This window comes from Lepidochelys kempii, chromosome 14, assembly GCF_965140265.1.
Source record: "Lepidochelys kempii isolate rLepKem1 chromosome 14, rLepKem1.hap2, whole genome shotgun sequence".
Taxonomy (NCBI): domain Eukaryota; kingdom Metazoa; phylum Chordata; order Testudines; family Cheloniidae; genus Lepidochelys; species Lepidochelys kempii.
Genome location: NC_133269.1, coordinates 10,132,768 through 10,157,047, shown reverse-complemented (window position 1 = coordinate 10,157,047; position 24,280 = coordinate 10,132,768). Strand labels below are relative to the sequence as shown.

The following is a 24,280-nucleotide window of genomic DNA, read 5'->3' as shown; positions in this document are numbered from 1 at the left end:
CGATCCAAAATAGCCTCCTTACAAAGTGCAACTTAATGTCTTTAGCTGGAAAAAATATTATCTAAGTATTGTTCTGTAGCTTTCAATTGCATTAAAAATGTTAATGTAATACATGTTGACTTCTTAAAGAATACCCGAATGTTGAAAACATACCACTGTTCCTTAGTTCAGATATAAGAGTAACACATTTTTGAAATTCCTTGTATGTATGCTCTTTGTTTCCTATTTCATTACATAGTATGACTGCAAATTTCTTCTTTTTTTTAAACTGTCAACTAGAAATAATCTAGAATATTTTTAGATTTAAAAAGAGATTACTGCAACATTTTAGTTGCAGTTGATCCTGGTTGATCCTACTGAATGTGAACTATCCACTTTAAAAAAATATGCTCTGATCTTGTTCTTAGGAACTGTAGCTGCTTATTGAGCACAGTGTAGAGTAACAAAACACCGCTTGTTTTGTGTGAACGGTACTTACACATTCCATATGTTTAAGGCCCATTCCTGCAAGCACTGCCTGCTCAAAATTCCTATTTGCTTCACTGAGTGCTGAATATTCACTGAGCCCAGGATTGGGATCCTTTGGGATAGATCTTCAGCTGGAGTAAATCAGCAGTGTGCCATTGAACCAAGTGGTGCTAGGCTGACTTACACCAGCTGTAATGTTTTGGAAGTCTGAATTACTTTCATAGTTTTAAACTATCCTTTGTTTCTCTTTAACATTTCCCTGTCTTCTGTGCCCACATCATCTGCAACGGTCTTTACATTTCCAGGTTCAGAGTTGTTAATTTAAAATGTTTGCATCCATCAAATGTAACTCTGATTATTGTATTGGCTTCTCTTTAAAGAGGAAATGGAAACTACTGTTGTTAGGATTTCAGTCTGTATCTTCAAAGTTTACATTCCTCATTAGCCATATGTCTACTACTAACTCATGTAGCTCTTAGAACTCTAGCCATCTAATCTTTATAGTTTTTTTTATAGTAAAACAGAATGATTTTTTATTTTTGTAGCATATACCTTCAATATGTATAATAGAAATAATGATTCAAAAACCATACTATGAATATTGTAAAAATGTGAATTTCAAGCTGTAACTGTGAGTTAGTCAGAGTCACTTAAATAATATTTGTGAGAAATTACCAGCACATCAAAGGTTTACAAAAGCCTATTCTTTAGGATAGAAGTAGTCTGATATTGTAATATGTTTGTATTCAATGTGCATACGCAGATTCTGAAATTGCACTAAATAAGAAACCAAGAGTTTTTTACAAATCTAAGCACTGGACCAAAATGCTGAATTTGTAACATTTAGTGTTCTTTTTATCCAGAAAAAGTGATGGGTGGTTGGTCAGTGGTTTTGCCACCAAACGGTAATGCGGGAATCCATCAATTTATTCAGAAACATAAATTGGTGCCTAATGTTCCATAAGATGTGGCTATCATTCAGTGAAGTGCCCAGAAATTAACAAATGCCCATTTTTCCACCACCACCTCCCCATGCTCCCTTCCCCACCCAAAAAAAGAAAATGACACATTGTGTATTCACAGCTGCAAAGTGCTTGAGGTCTTCTTTGTAAAAGAATGACCAACCAGCATGATACTGCATTTCCAAAGCATCTTTTTAAAAGGCAGAAGATACACTTACATTTTCCTTGGCATCAAGAGATGCGTGTAGCCCCCCAGGTAGAATTAGCTGCTCTTCTGCTTTCAAAAAGAATGAATAAACTGTAGGGGGAAAGTGTTATACAAAACTCTAGTCATAAAAGTAGGGAACAGTTTTTTTGTTTTTAAACAATCTTCTGTACCTTCCTGTACACAAGCAGTAATGTGACTTTGGAAACTTTTTGTGGTCAAACTTTTTGCTTTATGTTTATGCACTCTTTGGGCTTGATCATATTCTCCTTAACCGACAATACGCCCATTGACTTGAATGGGAGTTTTGCTTGCCTGAGGAGTATGTGTTTGGTCGCTTTGACAGTGCACTGACCAGTTTAGTTAATCATTGCATGCAGGTGTTGTGTATTTTGTTGAGAAGTAAAAAAATATTTGAGCGAGCTGTTCGTAAACAATTGTAAATGCAGAGTAACTCCCAGGGAAGTCAGCAGAACTCCTTTGATTTCAGTGGAGTTACTCAGATTTAATCCGTTAATTTGTGTCCTGCTCATTTTTATGACTTAGAAGAGAAGATGTGCAGAAAGGAATCCTTTTGAAAGGATGTCTGCTTCATATTTCTCTTAGATGTTTGTAAATAAATAAAAACTATTTTCATACCACTGATTCTGTTGCTGAATTTCCTAAAGCATCTTTCTGTTGTCTTGTTGATCTGTATTGTATTTCTCTATATGAACTAGACTGAAGAAAATGTGTGGATTAAAACATTTGAATCCATTTTGTTTGTTCCATGTCCATTCACAGATCTGAACATCAGCTTTCAAAATCTGTAATAAATTAGTGAGAATATTTGACACCTACCGGTAACTTTGTGTGTACTTTTTTGTACTCTGAAGTAAGACAAATATGTTATTTGGTGAACACTAAGTATACACTGTTTTTTACACAACACAAACATGAGGTCCCTGACCTAAGGAGCACGCACACAAAAGAGAAAAGATGGGTCACCCTTAAAATTCAAGACTGTAGACAATCAGTAAGGAGCTATGATCATAGAAGGATTTTAAGACTTCTTGGTATCATAATTTATCTGTTATAACAGGTGATGATACTTAAATAAAAACTTTCCTTATGATTTACCCTTCCTCTCCCAATTTTTTTTAACAAAAATACCCTATTTTATTCCTTATATGTAATTAACATTTCTAAAAGATGTTGCTGGTTATTTTCCTTAGTGAAATTGCCAGCTGTGATGATAATTCCTAAAGCTGCTGTGATGAAAGCATTTGCCATGTTTTCCTGTGGGTGTCCATATTCTTCTGAAGTGAAGAAGGCATAACCTCATGTATCTTGTAAGGCTTAAGAATTCCAGCTTGTTCTTGACACTCCAAGCCAGCCTCCCCCCTACTAGTTAATTGACAGATTTAACACCTACACAGCAGCTATAAACCCGCCAGTTCTAGCCTCAAGAGTTCCCTCTGCCTAGGGGAAAACTCAGGTGGTATGAAGCTGCTGTAGTAGCTCCAGCTCCCTATACCCTCTCTGGACTGCCTTTGGTCTGGGGGTGTGGTTGGAGCAGGGTGGGCTTAAGGCCACCTTTGCCCCCTCTCTCTCTCTTCACCCCCCCACCCCCTTTATCTTTGCAGAGTACAGCTCCGCCACGGCACTGAATTTGGCCCATCGTTGTTACTATGTTCTTCACTTGACCTTTCATCACATGATCTGCGAGCACTTCAATAAATATTGGGCCATGTCAGTCACTGGTGTAACACCGTTGAAGTCTATAATTTTTACTGAAAAAGCAGGACCATAATTTACACAGCCCTGGAATTTACCCTGAGGGTGAGCTTGGCTCACCGAAGAGCCTGTTTCCATTGAAGTAGAATGAGAGTTTTGCCATTGCCTTCTTGAGAACAAGTGGGAGACTGTAGTCTCTCAAACCATGTTTTCACAGATGGGGAAACTGAGGCACAATGAGATTAGTTACATGACCAAAGCCACATAGTGAGTCCGTGGCAGTCGAAATAGATCGCAGGCCCAGGATTTCTTGTTTCAACCCCTAGCCCAAATTGCCACTTTTGGTAATTGTTGAGGTTGTCTTGATTGATTTTAAGAAGATTAACTTCTAGGAAGGGTTTTTTTTATTAAAAACTATACTATTTTTAAGGGGCATAATGTTCAATATGTAATGAAAGAGGTGCAGGGCCTCAAGCAATTTTTTTATGTTCCTTTCAAGCGGCAACCCCAGAGGTGCCAGGGCTGTGAACTGCCAAGCCCAGAGGTGCCGGGGCTCAGCCCTGGCAATTTCTGGCACAAATTAAGCCCGGCGTTTAATGCTTTGCGTTTTCTAAAGAGCTGATGGTAGTTTTATGTGGTTTCTTCAGTGACGGCAGGTAGAAGAGACACTTGTTTTGTGTGGCAATTTAAAGAGAGGGGCCCTGTAGTGTTTTCGAAAGGGATAATACTCTTCTTTTTACTGCATTTTAAGGGGTCATTGTCTCTGGTATTTCACATAGAGGTAACGCTAGATTTGTGTGGCCTTTTAACAGGTGTTTTTCTTGAGACTACTCCAGGGTTTGAATGGTAATAAAGATAAACTGCCAAGCTTTTTTTTTTTTTTTTAAATTGTTTTAAGATTCCCAAGTCGTTCACAGAATATTTCAGAGGATCTAAATTATACATTTTTTAATATGTTTTAATACAAAACATGGAAATCCAGGTCATCCTTAATTTCTTACCTGCTGTTTACCTGGGTTAAAATTCTGAATTTCATCTGCAGCGGGGGCAACAATAACTTTAATAACTAACCAGCTGTACTCACGGGTTTCCAAACAGGAAACTTCAGGCAAGCTCCTCAGCTAGTGTAACTGCATAGGAGGATCTGGCCCCTTGATTTTCCCAGGAAGCTCTTCTGAGTGTACTTTCTTTATTTTTATTTTGACCAAAACTAGAGAGAAGACAACAACATTCTAAGCTCCTCGGATGGGCCACCAGTCCTAGTACTATGAAAGTACTCTCAAATATCTATACAATTTGATGCTTGCAAAAGGATGTCAGTTTTCAAGGAGATATGGGAGAAAGTGAACATCACAATTAGAGATTTCTGTTAATGATAATGTTAATGTTAATGATAGCTGCTTTCAACTACCTGAAAGGGGGTTCCAAAGAGGATGGCTCTAGACTGTTCTCAATGGTAGCAGATGACAGAACGAGGAGTAATGGTCTCAAGTTGCAGTGGGGGAGGTTTAGATTGGATATTAGGAAAAACTTTTTCACTAAGAGGGTGGTGAAACACTGGAATGCGTTACCTAGGGAGGTGGTAGAATCTCCTTCCTTAGAGGTTTTTAAGGTCAGGCTTGACAAAGCCCTGGCTGGGATGATTTAACTGGGAATTGGTCCTGCTTTGAGCAGGGGGTTGGACTAGATGACCTTCTGGGGTCCCTTCCAACCCTGATATTCTATGATTCTATGTTACACAGTCTTTAAATATGGGGATTGCCTTTCAAAGAGTGATTTTCTTTAAAATGAAAATGAAGGAGGAGCAACTTAAAATGTCTTCCTGGTGTGCATTTACTAATGACTTTAGCAGGAGGGAAAGTCTTGATTTGTTTTTGATCAGCCCCTTAAGTGCTAATGATTCCTGGTCTCTGGGGGCCAAGGATTTGTAAATCCACCTACCAGCCTCAGATAATGTTTTGTCATGACCCGTGTTCATATGAAGGTGATGAAAGAAAAAAATCTTGTGGACAAGTCAATAAAATAGGCACAGAGCTCTTAGTGGAAAGGGACAGCAGACCCACCGCTTCTGGAAGAGGTTCAGAGATCAAGTGACTCAATGCTTTCTCCTGACGGCAGCAGATGGGCTGTGGAGGCCTTTGGACTGAATAAATCCTCCTAGGGGGCCACTTCATCATCATGTCAGTTTCCTCCCAAGTCCTCTCTTTTCCACATCCCTACCCTGACTGACTAGCACAAAGGCAGGGAGCTCCAGTATCTTAACTCCTATACTGTGTTACAATCGGGCCTTTTTAAAGACTATTTGCATGTTGCTTTTTACTCAGGATGGGCTCAAGTCATATATATATTCAGCGGCTCTTTCCTTAGATGCCTGAGACAGTCGTTCCACAGAAGCTTGACACTATTGTTCACACAAGATCTTATTCAAAGATGCCAATTTTTCTTTGCCTCATACTTTTAGTAATATTTTCACACAATGTACTGAAGTCAACTATAGATCTACAATATCCAGGTCTTTTAGATCCACTGTCACATACATTTTGGCTGAAAGCTTTCTCTAGGTGGAGAATATTATGAGTTCAGAACCTCATGAAGATGAAAGCAAAGCCCAAGGATTTCAAATGAGTGCATAAAGTTAGGCTTCTAAATAAATGATCACAATAGTGAAATGCTCAATACAATCCGATCTCTTACTTAGGGGTCTAAAGAGGGATTTAGGAGCCTACCTTTAGACTTTCACTTTTAAAAGTTTTGACCTAAACACTGTGCTGCCCTTGATTTCTGGAAGCCTTTTTTGCAATGATTACATTTCCCCATGTGGAAGGAAAAGCTTGTGGTGGAAGTGCAAAAGTCCCAAATTTCTGCATGTAGCTGTAGAAAATACTCTGTTAGCAACAAGGTAACAGATGGCCTGGAAGGCTTGGTGACCATGGGCTCTGTCTCACTGAGAGGAGGAAACAATACCATGCACATCTTAGCATGTGCCACCCAGCAGCCTTCAGGCACATTGTCCTCACCCTAGTGCAAAATCCCAATTCCATGCTTAAGAGCTGCAGAAAAGAGCGCCAGTCTCCTAAAGCTGCAAAAGAGCCGCTCCCCGTGTGGCGCATGGAAAATTTGGAAAGAGCAATGCATATAGAAATCTAATTATTGGCAGGCACAGCCCAGCGTTTAGCGGGATAATCGCAGGGCCCTCATGCTTTCCTGTGCATGGACCCCTGAAAGCAAAAGTTAAAGCTGTTGAATTCCATCAATCATTCAATGGTCGCTTGGATGATGTTGACATGATTGTGTTGTTTGGTCTTAAATTGCAGTGAGAAAGGGTTATTAATCACTTTAAAATATTTTTAAGACCAAGGGGGGATTGTCTCCCTGGTTAGCTATAATGAGAGGCAGAAAGGGCTAAGTAAATATACTTCCTGTGATATCTAGAGGGGCGTAGAGCTCCCGGTTGCGCAATTACCTTTATTTCCCACTGGGCAACACAACTCCCTGCCGAAAACCGCTGCAGTCTAGCTCAGGGCCGGGGTCACCCCACCGGGCTCTGCGGGCCAGGCTGATTTACACCAGCTGAGGCTCTGCCCCTTGGTTCCTAAATCTGCTTTCCTGAAAACGACGCTCAGCCGTTAGTCCTGTGAGCAAAGCTTGAAGCCCGCGTGCGGCAGCGGCTAGAGAACTCGCCCTGCTCGGAGACCGGGTGCGGGCCGTGTGTCTACACGGCTGCGGTTCGTGCTCGGGAATGCGCAGCGGCGCGACACGGGCCCCAGGGGGAGGGATGGGGTTGGACTCCAGCGGGTGGAAGCAGCTTTATCCCAAGGCCGCGGGCTGAACTCACCTCGCCGGCTGCCCCTTGGAGCGGTCCGGGCCTGGGGCGGGGAGACGGGCTGCATGTCCCGCTGCTGGGCGGGCAGCCCCGTTTCGACAGCTCGCAGCAGCCCCCGGAGGAGGCTGGACGGGGGCGCCTAGCGAGCGCTGCTGCCTTCCCTGCCCCCCCCCGGGTGGGGGGGTGAGACGGCAAGGCGGGGAGGGGGGCGCGGTGAACCTGACCAGGCGGCAGGAGCCCCCCCCCCATGCACCCTCCACAGCTGGCCCTGCCCCCCCCCACATCCAGCGGGGGAGGGGGGGTGGTCATTTGCTCTTGCAATCAGTTCTGCTGCCCCGAGCCAGGACTGATTGCCGCCATCCCAAAGCCAAAGAGCCTTGGAGGGGGGGGGAGGTGTCCCAGCAAAGACCCCCCGCCCCCCTCCCCGCTGCCCAGCTTTATAACGCGGCAGCCCCAGGCCAGGCAGCAGCGCCGCGCGCCCGTGCTCTGTCCCGGGGGCTGCAGCCAGCGCGTGCGGGGCTCTGGGGCCGGGCTCGGCGGCGTCCCCCCCCCCCCCCCACCAATGTCCCTCGGGCGGCGGCTGCTGCTGCTGCTGCTGCTGGCGGGGAGCGGGCTGGAGCCCTGCGCCGCCGACCGCTGCAGCTGGAAGGGGAGGTAAGAGCCGGCCAGGGGTGTGCAGAGCCCGGGCCCCAGGCGGTGGGGAGCCCCCAGAGCCGCGGGAGGGATTGTCTGGCAACCCCCCATTTGCTAGACATTTTTTCCACCCGCTCCTCGGCTGGAAGAGGGACCCGCCTGGGTTAGGGGCTCGGAAGCGCAGCGTTGGCCGGGCTCCTGAGGGAGACGCCGCCCGGGCTGGCGAGGTGCTGCGTAGCCCCGGCTGTCCTATGCCCACTGCTGGCGCGTCGCCTGCGGGGTCCGTGCGTGACGATGGGGGAAACCGAGGCACGGAGCCGCCGCGTGAGGTGTCTGCGGCCACCCAGCGAGTCAGGAGCCCAGCGCGCCAGGCGCCCGGTCCCGCGTTTCAAGCTTTTTGCACCCAGCGCGGGAGCAGGCCAGGGCTCGAACAGCAAGGCGGGCCCTAATTAGACAGCGAGACCAGTCCTGCCCTCTGTTTCGCTTCTCTAATGAACGCCTGAACCCTGACAGCAGAAATATGCATCAGACTGGCTTCCAGGAGCCCCAAAAGTCAGTCTGGTTTACCATGGGGTGTCAAAAAGAACAGGAGGACGCGTGGCACCTTAGAGACTAACCAATTTATTTGAGCATGAGCTTTCCTGAGCTACAGCTCACTTCATGGGGTGTCAATCTGTGTTGAAAGATTTTTCTCCTAACAAATCAGTGTGTCTTCCATGTCAAATGACAGGAAGCTACAGAACTGGTGGGAAATTTTCAACGCTATTTTTGTCATAATTTTGAAGGAAAACAGGGTTGCAGTTTTTCACAAAAATTACGAAATTGAACTTTTTAGCCAGCTGTGGTAATAAAGAGACTGGGCCTGATTCAGCTCGAAGCGCCGTGTGTTATCAAAAGTAACTCCAAATTAATGAAATTCATAGAACATCAGGGTTGGAAGGGACCCCAAGAGATCATCTAGTCCAACCGGCTTTGTCCCAGATCCCTAAATGGCCCCCTCAAGGATTGAGCTCACAACCCTTGGTGTAGCAGACCAAGGCTCAAACCACTGAGCTCTCCCTCCCCGCTAAGTGCACTGAGGTAAAGCTGGTGTGAAGAAGATCCAAATCAGGGCCAGCCTACAGCTCGTTGTTGAGAAATGACTCTTCAGTATAAGCTTTCGTGAGCTACAGCTCACTTCATCGGATGCATTCAGTGGAAAATCCCACGGTATGCATCCGGTGAAGTGAACTGTAGCTCACGAAAGATTATGCTCAAATAAATTGGTTAGTCTCTAAGGTGCCACTAGTACTCCTTTTCTTTTTGTGGATAAAGACTAACACGGCTGCTACTCTGAAACTCTTCAATAGTTGCTACTGGTAACATTTTCAAAGTCCACCTGACTTGGGCATTTTCAAAAGTGACTTAGGCATTTGGGCACCTAATTCTCATGGAAAGGCATTAGGACTTGCTCCGAGGGGTAGGATTTTCCAAAAGGGCTAAGCATTGCTCCCACTGAAGGCAATGGGAAGTTTGCCCTGGTTTGGAATGGGGAACAGGGCTAGGTCAGCACCGAGCACTCTTAAAAACTCTACTCTACTTCTAAAAATGGGACATAGGCTTAGCATCGAAGATGCAGTGTGGGCTCTGAAGCCTGGGACAAGAGGCGGGCGTCAAAGTGCTATCTGCACAGCTATTCTTAGAGCCCCATTCCACTCTGCCGGCCCCGGGCTGGGAGCCTCCCGGCCCCGGGCTGTGGAGACGTACTCTGAAGCACGTTTGAAAAGGTTCCCTTACATCTGTTACCATGCAGCTTGCCACAGAAGCGGCTCTCCTTTAGTAGCTGCCACTAGAGAACTAATTATATGTAGTAGTAATAATCATTAATAATGGAGACCATAAGTCTACATCCAGTTGTTGCTGTAAAAGACTTCTGATGCACACTGCTGTCTCCGCTTGAAAACGGGGTGAAAATAGGCTTGTAGGGAGCAATCCAGCAGTGGCCAGGAGATAGACGAGACTTACAAATCATCCAGGCTGGCTCTGACTCCTGAGGCTCATTTCTTTCCCTGTTTCATGTACAAAACAAGGGGCTTGTTATTTATTATGTGTATTCTGAAGCCCAGCTGAGCTGGGGGCCTTGTTGTTCTAGGCACTGCACACATAAAAAGAGACGGTCCCTGTCTGGAAGCGCTGGCAATCTTGAGCTGCAAGACAAAGGGTGGAAAGGGAAACAGAGGCACAGAGCAGTAACATGGGTTACCCCAGATCACGAAGCAGGCTAGTGGCGGGTTAGGGAGTGACCTCACTCTGCTGACTCCCACTAGCTTGTGCTGCCTAGGTGTTGTTCATTATTAATGATGTATTTTTGGCCTTGCCTTGGCAGTGGTTTAAGTTGGGAACCCCGTTCCCGCACCGTGGAGCAGGTCCACCTACGCTGCACCGAGGGCTCCCTGGAATGGCTGTATCCAGCCCGAGCCCTGCGTGTTGTCCTGGAGCCCAACTTGTCGAGCACCAGACACACCACGGTCTGCATCAAGCCAGCGAGTGACTTCCAGGGTGCCAGCATCTACGTGGAGCGCGCCGGGCAGCTGCACCTGGTGGTGAGCGAAGCCGAGGAGGCGCGGCTGCGCCACGTGTCCTGTTTCAGTGCCCACACGCCACAGCGGGTCGCCCTTTTCCTGCAGGCTAGCCCGCAGAGGGATATCAGCCGCAGGATGGCCAGCTTCCAGTACGAGCTGCTGAGCAACCAGAGTGCGGCGGGCCCTGACTTCCAGAAAATGGCCCTTGTGGAAGGTAAGGCTGAGATCGCCCATAGGCCCCGAGCCTGCAAATGGATCTACTTAGGTCACCCCCTGCAGTGCTTGATCCACTTCTGTAGAGGTCCCATACTGGTGCAGGACTCCATCAACAGGGAGCCAATTTCATGAATGGGGTTCCTCTTTGCAGGAGAGGGATAATCGCTTATCTGTGAACCCCAACACCTGCCCCTCTCCCTGCTCCCCTTGTTAATACATCACATTGATCATGGGAGATGTTTACAGCACAGAGTCTCTCGAGCTACCCTGTTCAGAGCTCCAAAAGCAGGAAACAGATTTCAGAGTAACAGCCGTGTTAGTCTGTATTCGCAAAAAGAAAAGGAGGACTTGTGGCACCTTAGAGACTAACCAATTTATTTGAGCATGAGCTTTCGTGAGCTACAGCTCACAAATTGGTTAGTCTCTAAGGTGCCACAAGTACTCCTTTTCTTGATCCAAAGCCCATTCGAATCAATGACTCAGGCTACTCTCCTCACACACTTCACCAGTCTGTTAGCAATCATTATTGTACTGATCAGTAACTGATTCTTTTGTTCTTTAGCGATGTGCCGTCCTTGTGACAACATGGAGCTTCTGATGGCCATTTGCAGCAGTGATTTTGGTAAGCAGACTTACAGGAAAATATTCTGCCTCTAATTATGCATTGATTATTTCGTTTTATTGCCTCTTCTTTAAATACCGTGATCGTCTTGCTCTTCAATCTGAGAACGCCACTCGCTTGTGTCAAAGAATGAAACGTAAAAAGATGGGATAAATCAGAGCTGCAGATCAAACACAGTGAATCTAGGCAGGTGGGAAGGCAAAGTAATTTTTTTTTCTTTCCACATACACTATACACACTCCCTCTTCGGCATGAAGTGTTTTGCTGGAATCATTTTGTCACAGTCCCCTTGTCTTTCACTTTCTGATAGTTTTGCACACGCACACACATGTACAGCAGAAATATTCTTTACTTACCTTCCATCTAATTGCACAGATATGAAGAATTTTGTAAAATCCCAATTTATGCAGGTTGGCTTTTTCCAAACTGATCACAACTTAAAACTGCTGTAATGATGGTAGAGCAATCCTTGTGGGAACTGTTCCTCGCCATGTGTTTCACTGTGGGGCTGTACCCAGGGCTTAAATTCAGCCGGAGTTGTCCGGAGCGGAGCTCTGGTAAATATTTTCAACCCCCATGGAGTTTTTACAGCATGTTGGTGGCTCCAGGAAATACTCTATGAGAATTAAAGCCCTGGCTGTACGTTCTACCCCCTCATCAAACTTTCCCAAAGTGAGTCTGGTTATAGATGCAATATCACACAGATATTGTAGAACATCAGATGCAAACAATGTTAATGGACCTGATCCTGCACCTGTGGAAGTCAATGGCAAAACCCCAATTTCCACTGCCCTTGATCAAATTAAAAAAAAAAGAGATATTTTTGAAAACCATTGATGCTGCTATGCCTCAAGGAGATCCTTTATCCTTGATAAACTCAGTGGGTGCAACCTTGAAACTGAAGCCAAATCAGAAATAGTTCCTGCTACATAATGCCAGCTCTTGCACATGACAAGGTCACAGATACATTTATAATTGTCCTTTGTACATTCCCTTTCATTCTACTCTTTTTTCTTTCATATCGTGCGCTCAGTGGTTTACTATACTTAGCACAAGTACACACACACACACTCTCTCTTTCTTTCTCTCTCTCTTTCTCCCCTGCTCTGGTTACTGATGGAGTCCATTGTTTGTGACATAAACTTAGTTGCATGAGAAGATTTACCCTTCATTAATGACACCGTCTTTCAGCCCCAGCCTAGCACATCCCGTTTGAGAAAACAAATGCATTAATATGCTATAAAGTAATAAATAGGGGAAACCCTTAACATGATGCTGTAGCAAAGGCTTTATCTCCTTTACTTCATCTTGCAAAATCTCTACTGATCTGTTACTTCTCAGTATTGTCTCTTGCTCTGCAACATGTCTTTTTTTGTTTTATTGCACTGATTTTTCCTTTACACACACAAATTATACCATTGTAATTATACTCGTCTAGTTAAAGCCGTACAACCTCCCTAATGTGGACACAGTTAAATATGCTCATAGCTAGGATTGGCAGAATTCAATTTTTATTTTTTTCATAATTCCAAGAGATAATATCAGTGTTTATATTTAAGCTTTTTTCAATTTGTATCCATTTAAATGTTCAGTTGTGCAAAATTACAGATTTTAATTATCTTTATTTTTATCAATTTAAACTTTCACAGTTGTGGGAACTTATGTAATGAAATCTATTTAATGACAGTAGACATTGAGATTCAAACGTCAAAGGTTTCTAGCCATTAAAACACAAATTGTCTGTGTTGCATATTAAAATATCCAAAGGAAATAGCCTTACATCAAACTTCAATAAATTCTCAAGCTGTGCTTTTTTTACTTTGCCTAACTGTAAATTTTTGATGATCCTGGATGGAAATATTGTGTCAGTTTGTGTGTGTGTGTATGGTGAAATCAACATTTACCAACACTTACTGATAAAAATTGACTCCTTTCAAGCCTACTTATAAGCTCTAGTGATATAAGACGTCTTTGTAGCCGTATAACTACATCCATTCTAGGGGTTGTCCTGGGAGAACTATATTGGCATATCAGAACAAAACTGAATGCAGCCCAGGTCTTACCATGAAAGTGTATTCCTGTGCCAATCATCTTTCTTCCTCATTTGAACTAATTGATGCAATCTCCCCCATTGTTTCTACTTGATGAAGTTATCAGTTCCCATGCAAACAGCTCTCCCTCTGCGCAGCCTGCAGCCCCAGAGACTGACAGATGTGGAGGCCCAGGGTGCACAATGGGGGGTATTTATACTTATAGCACCATCAGACCAGAAGAAATAGCCCTTTGAACGGACTCTATTTATGACCTGACTTCCTTGCCCTACGCTCACAAATCGCTATCATCAACTTTTTTGATTAGAGAAAATAGCTGCTAATGAAAGTGTAAATGACACCATGAGTGAATGGGGGCTTTATGGTTAGTCTTAAGGCAGAGGTCTTCAGTCACTAGGCCATGAGCCGTGCAGGAGCGACTTTGAGGAACAGGAACAAGTGCATTATAGCTTGTCAATAGACTTGACTGCATCTGATTAAAGATGCTCACACAAAGGAGATGAAGAGCAGAGCAGAGACATCTGTTGTGCTCAGCCCTTGCATCCCTTGAAAATTAAATTAGCTAAGGAAGTTCCTGGACTTTTCAGAAATAAGCTCTTTGTGCCTCTTACACTAATGAGACCATTATCCCCAAAGGAAAGAACTGATGGATATTTTGCAAAGTTCCAGCTAAATGGGTAACCTCTCATTTGCTCAGGGGCTGTTGGCAGAATGGTTGAGGGTCGCTCTTTGCGCATTCCCTGTATTTTGGATTCAAATGGAATTTGTTCTTGAAGAAATGTAATATGAAAAGTCAGTTCCCATTGATTTTTGGGGGGAAGTGGGGAACGGAGAGGAAGATTTCACATCGGCAAATAACAGGCATAAGTTTTGCAGCTGTGAAATGGATGACATTCTCTGTGCTGGAGACACAAATGATTAAACTTATTTAGGCCTTTATTCTATTTTTATTTCTCAAACCAGCTTTGCTAGTTTTTACAGGTGGAGTGGGTTGTGTGCAAATGGCATGATTTAAATGAGGCATAAAGGTTTCTGTTGCTCCGAAAAAAGGGACTGAATACGTACGCTGGGGAAAATGGAGGGTTTTGTCAGTAGGAGACAAAATTAGGTGTGTATGCACACTAGGCTGTGCTGAAACAAAAGGGTGAGGTTTTCTGGTACACTTTTCTAGAGTAGACCAGACCCAGGGTCCCAGTCCTACACTAGCATGGACCCTGCATCCACAGAAGGGCCCCCTGGAATTCACCAATAGCGTCCAACAGAACACAAACCATTACACATTCAGAGCGCTGCGTAATAACAGTTCCCTCTATTTTATTTTGACTTCCAGGTCTAGTTTACATTAGGCCAGATCCTCAAATGGCATAGCTGCATTGACTTCACAGGGGCTCTGTCGCTTTATACCACCGGAAGATCTGGCCTTAAAATGTCTGTCTTGTTCACTAGTTTTTAATTTATTTTTTATACAAGATTTCATATTGGGCAATACATTTTTTTAAAAATTGAGTGCCCTGTAGTCCTTATGGAGGCAGAACATGGCTGCAGATTGAGTCTGATGACGACAAATCAAAACTTTGTCAAAACAAGGCTACTGATCAAATTATGATTGGGGTGAATTTTTGATTGCAGTCTAATATCTGGCCATACTTGCACTGTAGGAATGAAATAGCTAGCTTTAGTTTCCAATTTTTTTCTGATCTTCTATGCTTTACCAGTCATGGTGTTCTCTGAAGAAACCTGAAATAATACAGTACTGTAGAATCAAAATGCTTTGTACTGGAAATCCAAAAGATAAATCAATGACCTAACAAATGGCTCTCGATTTATGATCCATGGAGCATCAGGGGTCTTCATCTGGGGCTCTCAGAGGGAAACACTTCAGCTGCATTTGCACTGGTACCTATCAGTGCACCTCTACCACTGGCAGCAACATGAGAAATGGGAGTGTAGACAGAGCCCTGTTCTGAGTCCTGTCCACACTACTACTTCCAACAGTGCTTCAACTGGTGTACAAAGGCATAGTGGGGACTTGGAGTGATGGTCCATGACAGGGTCACTCGCTGGGAACAGAGACTGAAAACATTTAGGGAACCCTTGAACTAGCCTGTCCTTGTATGTTGGTGCACACAGCTGCTGTGTTGTACCCCAGAAGTGGCTGCATGTCAGCAAGTTCTCAAACAGGTAATTAATTGTACAGTGATGTGGAACCATCGGTATAAAAGGTACTAAGTAATATCAGAAAAATAGTCTTTCTAGGGAAAAATGCACTGAAAATATTATAGTAGCTGAACTCTTTATCAGAAACAGCTGTGCCATAACCAACTCACTATTCATGTCATCTTCACATCTAGTCGTGAGAGGATCGATCCAAAATGTTTCCCATGACCCTGAAAATCACATGTCCCAGGTTGAAGTCAGCGTCCAGAAAGTCTACAGGCAGAAAAACAAAATTTTCCGACAGGACGAAGCAACTGGTGAATGGAGGGGCCCCATAAAAACCCTGCTGCAGTGCAAGGTAAAGAAAGGTGCTGGAGATTTCCTGTTCACTGGCAATGAACATTTTGGAGAAGCTTGGCTGGGCTGTGCCCCTAGATTTAAGGACTTCAATTCTATTTACCAAACAGCCAGAGACAGGGGAACAAACCCATGTGAGTTTCAGTTTAGCTGAAATGCATGTCACAAGAGCGCTGACTAAAGGATTGCAGCCCCGTGTTTGGGTGCTGTTCATGAGGTGCAGCAAAGGCTGAAGACAGATTTAACTAGAGCTAGGACTGGGAGAGCCTCTTGGAGTTTATGACTCTATGAACCTCTCAAACCAGGACAGTGAGGCTGCAAAATGGTTGAAATTCATGAAGTGCTTTGCTTATAATTCAAATAGAGATGCCTCTCCTGCCTCCAGGGGACCTTCTGATTTTTTAAGGGGCTGCTTTTCCCCCCTAGCTGAAGAGTAGCCTGTGCTGAGTGTTAGAGGTAGGAGATGCCTCACAAAATCTAGGATGCCCTAAGTGGGTGTCCTATCTGTTTTGTATTTTTCATTAGCTTTTTTCTCCCCTATCCTCCCCCCACTCTTACTTTTTTAACTCTGTGCTTCCGTTTTCACTCGGTAGATTCCCTCCCGCCCACATACAGTAAGGAGAATGCAGACTCAATGACATTGAAAGTTTGAGTTGAACTACTAAGCCCACAGCCTATCAGTGGGTTTGTCAGTTTCCTGCGGTTTCTCTCTTGGGAAGTTACAGTTCAGTAGAACACATGCAAACTAAGGCTCTGGGGCATAAGCTCAGCTGCTGTAAACCTGTATAGCTCCCAGGACTGCACCTTCAGCTGCTATAAACTGGACCTTGGTGTAGATAAGGGCTGTTGTGATGATCATCACCTTGGTTAACATGAGTTACTAACATGATGAATTGTCCCAGTTCAGCCAAGCCCTATAAGAAAGGTACAGCAGGTAAAAACTGTTTATTTCAAGGCGAGTCTTGCATGGTTAGCCCCCCCACCCCACCCCACCATGCATTTTAATCACAACTCACTGTAAGTAGCAGTCGATGTGTAGAAAGTGTTCCAATTGAGACAGAACCGAAGGTTGTGCTGTATTGAAAGAGGTGCAACGGATGTCCTGTTATTGAATCTAATCTTCCTGTTTGTTCAATATTGTGATTAAGTAAATGAACAATGCTGTTAACGTTTGCACTGTGAACTTTGCGCAGCTAAAACGAAGAGAAGTTTTGAGGAACTTAAGTTTCAGAAACAGTTGCGGGCATCCCAGAGTCGGCACTCACTTGCTCTTCTGAAAGTCCGTGCCCCCTGAATATCATTTGTAAGAGTGGGCTTGTCTAAAGGGATAGTGTTATTTGGTTGGTTTTTTAAAGTGCAGTCCACATTTCCCAGCTGTACTTTGCACTTTCAAACATTGTGTTTGCTGATCACCTATGTACTGTATTTGACTGTTTTGTATATTTGGGAACAAAATTGTACATGCTGATCTTATACATGATTGTGTATTTGTTTTGCCTATGAGTACAAAAGCCCTTAGCTGTATCTCAGCACCATTACCTGGAAAATAAAATATTTTGTTTTCAAAAGCTTGAGGATAGATCAACACTACTTTAGTAACTTAGTCTTTCAGAAGAACTTGTAGCTACATGGTGTTTTACGGAGTGTTAGGTGTTTTTAATGATCCACTATGAAATTAATCTGGGTACAAGGTATGTACATATAAAGGCCTGCATATCAGATAATATAATATATAGTTTTGCAGGGCCTCACCACTCTTGAATTTAGCAACCCGAGCCACCCACAGGCTGACAGAATAATGAACAACACATGAGAGATCGTGCATGTTGCCTGTGTTCCTATTCCAGCCGTGCTACACTCTACACCCATTGCACTGCATTAAGAGAGATCTAAGGTCATGACTATCCAAAGTAACAGGTAGAGTTGGTTGACATTTTTCAAATTTATTTTTGTTGTTTGGAAAAAAAAAAAGAAAAAGAAAGAAAAGGTCTTTTTTGGGAAATTGAAAATGTTCCCAGCGTTTTTATATAAAAATGTATAGATCTTCCCCTCCTTCCCCCACAAAAATTAAACATGAAAAAAAATGAGGGCAGGTTTTCCCTTCCCCTCACCCCCTCTTTTTCTGGGGCAAAAAGGGGGAAGAAAAAGGAGCAGATACAAACACGGACAAATTTCACACCAGAAACTAAACATGCAGAATGCAAGTTATTTTGAAATTTTTTTTATAAACTTTGCCGTGTTCGGCCCAGCTCTAGTAACAATTCGAGCCAGGTGCTAAACCAGAGATTCTCTGAGGTAAAGAACTTAGGAAAGAGGGAGCCTTGCAGCTAGAAGTTTCAGAGTAGCAGCCAGGTTAGTCTGTATCTGCAAAAGGAACAGGAGTACTTGTGGCACCTTAGAGACGAACCAATTTATTGAGCATCAGCTTTCGTGGGCTACAGCTCACTTCATCGGATGCTCATGAAAGCTGATGCTCAAATAAATTGGTTCGTCTCTAAGGTGCCACAAGTACTCCTGTTCTTTTTGCAGCTAGAAGTGTTAACTGCCCAAATAGTTGCTAAGTGATCCTGTAGCCGTTGTAATGAGTGATGCCTCAGCTAGCACCCAGAATAGTCCTGGTGTAGTAAGCTTGAAATCAATTCCGTAATGTGCTTACACCAGGGCCAAGCATTTCAACAGCAAGATCAGCTTTTGATAGGGCCTCATGTTTAACAGATGGGCAAAATCCCTAATATTTCACTTTGGATAAAAGGGCCAGTTAAAAAAAACCTGCTACAATATGAAGTCAGACCATGTACATTCAAGACAAGGTAGACAGTCACTGGTCAAGTAAATAAGTCAAGTGGTTGCAATCAGGTCAGGACATTTGGATTTTGGCATCTTGTTTCTAAGGAGTCAATTTGGGAAAGCTAGAATGGCAGCCCACGAGGTTTCCTGAGCACTGATTCATTTCAGAGCGTGGCAGAGACGATTTCTTTCCCTAATTTCCTACCTGACCCAGTTTCTGAAGGGTCATACCAAATCATAGTGTGTGTTCTGAAGCTATACTAGACTAAAAGGTAACGGGAAGACTTCCCAGCATTAGCTGGATTACCCCATGCATAATAGGAGCCAGTAAACACATTCATGTGCCCCTTATCGTCATCCTGACAGTAAGAGGTTATACAGACTTAGACAAAACAAATTATGCAAGCAGTTTGTAATGCCCACAACTTCATTATGTGAGTCACTTAATGCGACCCAGTTCACCCACAATGTGTTTGTTTGCTCTATTTGGAAAAGATGAGGCAGAGACTAATTGTGTGTCAAAGCCATAAAGCACTTGACACAGACAAGCAATGAAAAATGAAAGAAAGCAAGGTAGGCCAAGAACCAGGGAGCTATATAACATCATAGGTGAAGAGCTGGCCAGAAGTCATGCTTAATACATAGATGTAAGGTCAGCTGTAAGAAGCTGGCAATGGAAAGGCCATCCATGTAAAATCTATTCCTCTGCAAATTCCCCAAATAGCAGGTATACTGAAACCCTTGCTGAAAAGTTCTAATAGGGAAATAAGCAATAAGATCCTACAGAAATTATTCTAAAGCCACCTGTATCCTTTCTGGGAGCGTGTTGATCCAGCCTCTAGAATGGCACAGAAAGGGCCTTGCAAGTCTCCAAGGTGATTAAAAAAATAAGCCTCTCAGAAAGGTATTTTTGATTACATTCTACAGGACTTTTCCATAAAGGAAAACATGCAGCAGCTTTAAAAAAAAAGCTCCCCCACACCTATAAACAGAGCATGTACAAGTTTGTTTCAAAGTCTAGAATGTTCATAAAGGTCCGAGGCCCAAGCAGCCAAGCATCTGACCCCACATACGATCTCCCCAACGGAAGGGCAGTGGTAGCTTTGTGTCTCCTACTTTGAAACAATATTATAGTAGCTGAGCTCGTGTTCTTCCACTGAAAGGGCCCGATTCTGTGAGGCGATGCACACCCCATTGATTTATATGGGTGGGTGATGCACACAGCATCTTGAAGAACTGGGCCCTTAGAATTAATCGTAGCAGTAAAAAAGGGGCAAACAAAAGGCAGCAAGTGCTACCAGGGCATGGGGGATACGCCAGATAGTTGGCTGGGGACACAGAGGTGGCCCTTTTCCTCATCCACTCCAGGACAGGAAGATCATGGCACATGAATGCTCAGTGGCTGCCTGTTTCCCATCAGGCCCTCAGGATATACCATGGAATCCATGTGGGTAGTATTTTACCCTCCCCTCTCTAGCCAGGTGAATTAGACCCACTGCCTGCAAGTAGAGCTTTCCCCAAATTCAGAGACTAAGCTCTCCACCGAGAGCAGCTCCTCCCATTTTCAGACAGCAAATTCTCCCCCACGGAAAGAAAAAATCAGTTTACAGGCTACCCTGATGCACCCCATTGTGTGGGTAACATTCACACAGGGAAAGGGTAAACCAGTCAGTTGGGCCTATGGCTTCAAGAGTGATTCATGATTTTGTGCACCCACCTTGCCACACATTTAAGGGCCTGATTTTCAGAGGACTTAAGGCATCTCCAGGCACAGTGAGATATCCAAAAACGGAGACACCCAAAATTATCAGTCGCATTAGCAAATTTGGGCCTAGTACAGATCCAATAAAAGTGTAAAGCATTCTTCTCATCACTGCTGGTGAAAACAAAGCAAGACTTTTTCTTTACTGTTCCTAAATTTAAACCAGTGGATTTTGTTTACTCACAGAAAGTGTGTTCTGCATGTTCCTCCCCACAATTGCATATCAGTCTTTTAAACTCTTCTAAGAAAGGAGTGACGCTGGCCTATAAACTGTCTGATTTGTAACATTTCATAAAGCAGCAGTGTTCTTTATGCAGCTAAACATTTGTTCTTTCCAGGACTTGAGCCTGCTCTGTAGATTCAGAATCAAAAGAGGGACAGAACATTTCCTTTGATTCATTAAAGAGACAAAAACAGCCTTGAGAATCTGTAATGAGTTTTTGAATGACTGGACCAACACCATCCAGTAACAAGCTCATGAATAGACTGCAGGGCCAAGATTAGCTTGTTGACCTCACTGGATTTGTGCCTGCTTACACCAGGGTAAAATTTGGCCCCTTCAGAGAGCAATGGATCTTTTTCTAATGCCAGCCGGACCTTTTCACGTACGGCTTCAAAACACAGTCAATTTTTAACGTTTCAGTTTCAGGGGATTGTGATCAGTTACATGAATACAGGTTGACTCATTTCCTCATAGGTTTAACTAAGTCCCACTTTCTAGACTGCTAAATTTTTCTTTTAAATCAAACCACTTAAGCGGCTCTGGTACTTTTTAGACCATAGCTCAAGGTTGTCAGTGTTTCTCTCAGCTAGAGGGAAAGGATAACAGCACTATTTCATAGTCACTGTAACACCCTGATACTTCAAGAGATGCCCAGTTAGTAGCTATCATTTTCTGGTAGTTTAATGCCGCCAGTGAAAAGGCAGCATGGTCCAATGGACAGTGCCCAGGGCCAAGAGTTCGGAGACCTGAATTTTATTCTTAGCTGTGCCTGTGACTCAAGTTAATCAGTGGGAGGTAGGTCCCTTTAAAATCTGGCCCTTAACTTCTCTGCGCCTCACTTTCCCTACCTATAGTCAGGAGATTAATACTTTTACCTACCTCAGTGTAGCATTTTCAAGTGCTGCAGCTGAACAGGGCTAAATGTGACAAGGCTACAAATCTTGCAGAATTTGGCAAATTCAGGGTGAGAGGGTTAGAAGAGCTAAGCTGCTTCTACTAGAATAATTACTTCTCATTAACACGCTCTCGGCATTTTCATTCGGAACTCTTACATGCTGGGTTTTAAAACCTGCTCATACAAGTTCATTCTGAGCTGAGACTTGGCACATTCAAACTCAGAAGACAATGATGGTTTAATAAGTATGTTTATTTCTCCCTCTTCCCCAATTCTCATTCCACTGAAGTCAGTGTCAAAACTTCCACTGAGTACAAAGGAGCTGACTCAGACCATTCAAAACTTTTTAGGGAAAAATGCACTTAAAATACTATAGTGACGACCTTGGTATCAAAGTAGATAAAAGAGGTTTACTAATTCTGTGCCTCTGTTTTTAAAAAAAAAAAAAAAAAGAGCCAGCACATACTTCAGATTAATGCACCCTACAAAGGGTTAGGAACAAGACTTTAAGATGGAATCAGTTTTATCCTGTAGGAATACCTATGCTATGTTATCAGCACATCATCCCATTACAGGTTATAGGAAGGAGGAAGAATATTTTGCAGGAATTGTACCATGCCACCCAAAAATCTGCAACCTCTTCCAGTCCTTTTCGGTCTATTCAGTGCTGTCAGGATAATCTAGCAAAAGTTTTCTGTTTTTACCTTCCAGATACAGGGCTTTATGCAAGTAGTCCCGCTGCAATCACAAGGACAAGTCCAGGTTTGCAGAGTTAAGTCCAGGAAAAGTAATACCTCCAAGCTAGTTACATCCAAATGCTGAAACGTGGCTGCACTTTGTGGATTCTCTCTCTCTCCCTTCATTAAAGCCATTTGATTTTTGAAATGAGAAGTATGTAACAATAACGCATTGAAAAATACAAACTTTCAATGAATGGGAAAATTTTAAGCGTTTAATGCACGCACACACCACCAACCGAGTCTGTTGCCTAAAATTCTGTTGAATCATTTTGGGATCAAGAATCGCTCACGTTGGCATTTTCACCTAAATTATCTGCCTCTTTTCAATTAGCTTTTATTATTTTAATGGTGACTCCTCCCCCCGCAATGCTTTGGCCTCACTCCCATAATTGCCTATATTTTATGTAAATGGAATTGTTACACCGTAAAATGATATACAAATGTGTCTACCACACAAAGTCCAATAAAGGGCCTGAATAAAGCCATTATTTACAATGTAACAGCATCCGATAGCAGCCTGGGAAACACAGGGCTGACAGATGTGAGCCAGTGACAAGGCTTGAAAAAAACATGAATGAAGAGGGCTCCGAGAGACCACAATTAATTGACTTTTAAAGTAACTCCTTTTTTCCACAGTTCTCCTTGGCTGAGCAGGATTCACAAATTGCTGTCTTGAACTTTTTAATGGGACAAAATAGCTGCCCATGAAAGTCTAAATGACATGGCCTTTGAATAGGAGGGGTACAATGGCCACACCAGGACATGTTTTTAACGGACATATTGATTATTTGAGAAGTTGCAGCCACTCAATTGAAGGTGGGGGGTGGGGGACGGTGAGAGGAAGAAGTAAACGCTGCACATTGTAGAAAGGCTAAAATTATTTCTTATGAGGGAAACAAACATTTGGAAACTGACGGTTTGATAAGTGTTTCCATACACATGTCCACAGGCTATTGTTCGCGATCTGATTTGTCCTCATTTGCATTAGTGTAAATCTGGATTAACTTTATTGAAATCAGAGTGAAACCAGCATTAGTGAGCTCCAAATCATACCCTAGAATTTAATATTAGCTATGTCTCCTCCCACCCCCCAAAATTACGTGCACATGGATAATGATCACTTCACAATACTCTTCATTTTCTTCTATGCCCTATAGGCCCAATGTTGCAAGACCTTATTCAGGAAGGTTCAAATATGTATTTGTCTCCCTTTTGAAGCATTGGCCAAATCCTGGCCTTTTAGTCATGCATATAACCACATGGAAACTGCATGCAAAAATGAGGAGAGCATTCTAGAGTCCCTTTTCCCAGGAACCTTCATAAAATAAGGTCAACATACTGCCCAGAACAGAAGTTACAAACGAATACCCAAGCAATGAAGTCTTGGCTGACCCATCGCATTGAGGACAGAGCTGTGCACTTGGACATTGGAGCACCTAGGCATCTTACTACCAGCCAGAAGAGAAAGGTGTCTTGCTTAAGGTAGCACAGTGGCTCAGGCTGGGCTCTCATGTACACCAGTCTGATTTCTTTTACATACATTGTTTTGAAAAGACAAAGCAACTGTAAAGCCGCTTGTGTGGAACAAACTCCCCACAGAAATCAAGGGCTACCACAAACCTCACCACCTTCAAGTGTGAGACGCCCTTCTTTGAGCTGAGAGCGAGAGCACACCCACCATGTAGACCTTAAGGCAAAAACCAAACTCTCCACTGCACACTCAGTTCTTCCCCTGGGAGAACCCCCACCACACACACACAAGCACGAAAGAGGTTAGGCGTTTCTCAATGTGCTCTCAAGCTACTCCGGTGATAAAAGCTGTATCAGAAGAGAATATTCCTTTTTTTTGGTGAACAGGAAAACCCAGGGGAATAGTTTTAAAACTAGACATTGACTCACTTCTCCATTGTCTTCTTTTTAGGCGAGGTGGTGTTGAGGAGAAATAGATCTCTCTCTCCCCCGATCTTTTCCCCCACGGAGACGCTGGAAAGGAAAAAGCAAGCCAGGGACAGAGATCCATGTCACTTAAGAATACCCATCACAGCAGGTGGCGTTCTCAGTAGTCACCAAGGATCACATTCACTTAGTTTTTGTCTGGGTGC

General features: G+C 43.6%; 2 protein-coding genes across 3 annotated transcripts in view; one reads left to right on the top strand and one right to left on the bottom strand.

The window, feature by feature from the left end:
• The window catches only part of C14H17orf67 (chromosome 14 C17orf67 homolog), a 48,836-nt gene extending 41,312 nt beyond the window's left edge, over window positions 1-7,524 (bottom strand). Inside the window, exon 1 of the mRNA XM_073310353.1 lies at window positions 7,187-7,524. Within this exon, the coding sequence (XP_073166454.1) occupies window positions 7,187-7,241 (55 nt within the window). The 5' untranslated portion in view covers window positions 7,242-7,524. The remainder of the gene's footprint in view (window positions 1-7,186) is intronic.
• A 203-nt stretch (window positions 7,525-7,727) lies between these two features.
• Window positions 7,728-22,371, top strand: LOC140897574 (meteorin-like protein). 2 transcript variants are annotated; one of them, XM_073310350.1, is made up of 4 exons: window positions 7,728-7,828; window positions 10,173-10,582; window positions 11,147-11,206; window positions 15,609-17,343. In XM_073310350.1, exons 1-4 carry the CDS (start codon window positions 7,737-7,739, stop codon window positions 15,923-15,925), a joined length of 879 nt encoding a protein of 292 aa, XP_073166451.1. In that variant the 5' UTR covers window positions 7,728-7,736; the 3' UTR covers window positions 15,926-17,343. The 2 variants fall into 2 exon arrangements, with proteins under 2 accessions (XP_073166451.1, XP_073166450.1); XM_073310349.1 differs by lacking the exon at window positions 7,728-7,828 and adding an exon at window positions 22,150-22,371 and having other exon boundaries at window positions 10,021-10,582; window positions 15,609-15,772.
• The last annotated feature ends 1,909 nt before the right edge of the window (window positions 22,372-24,280 follow it).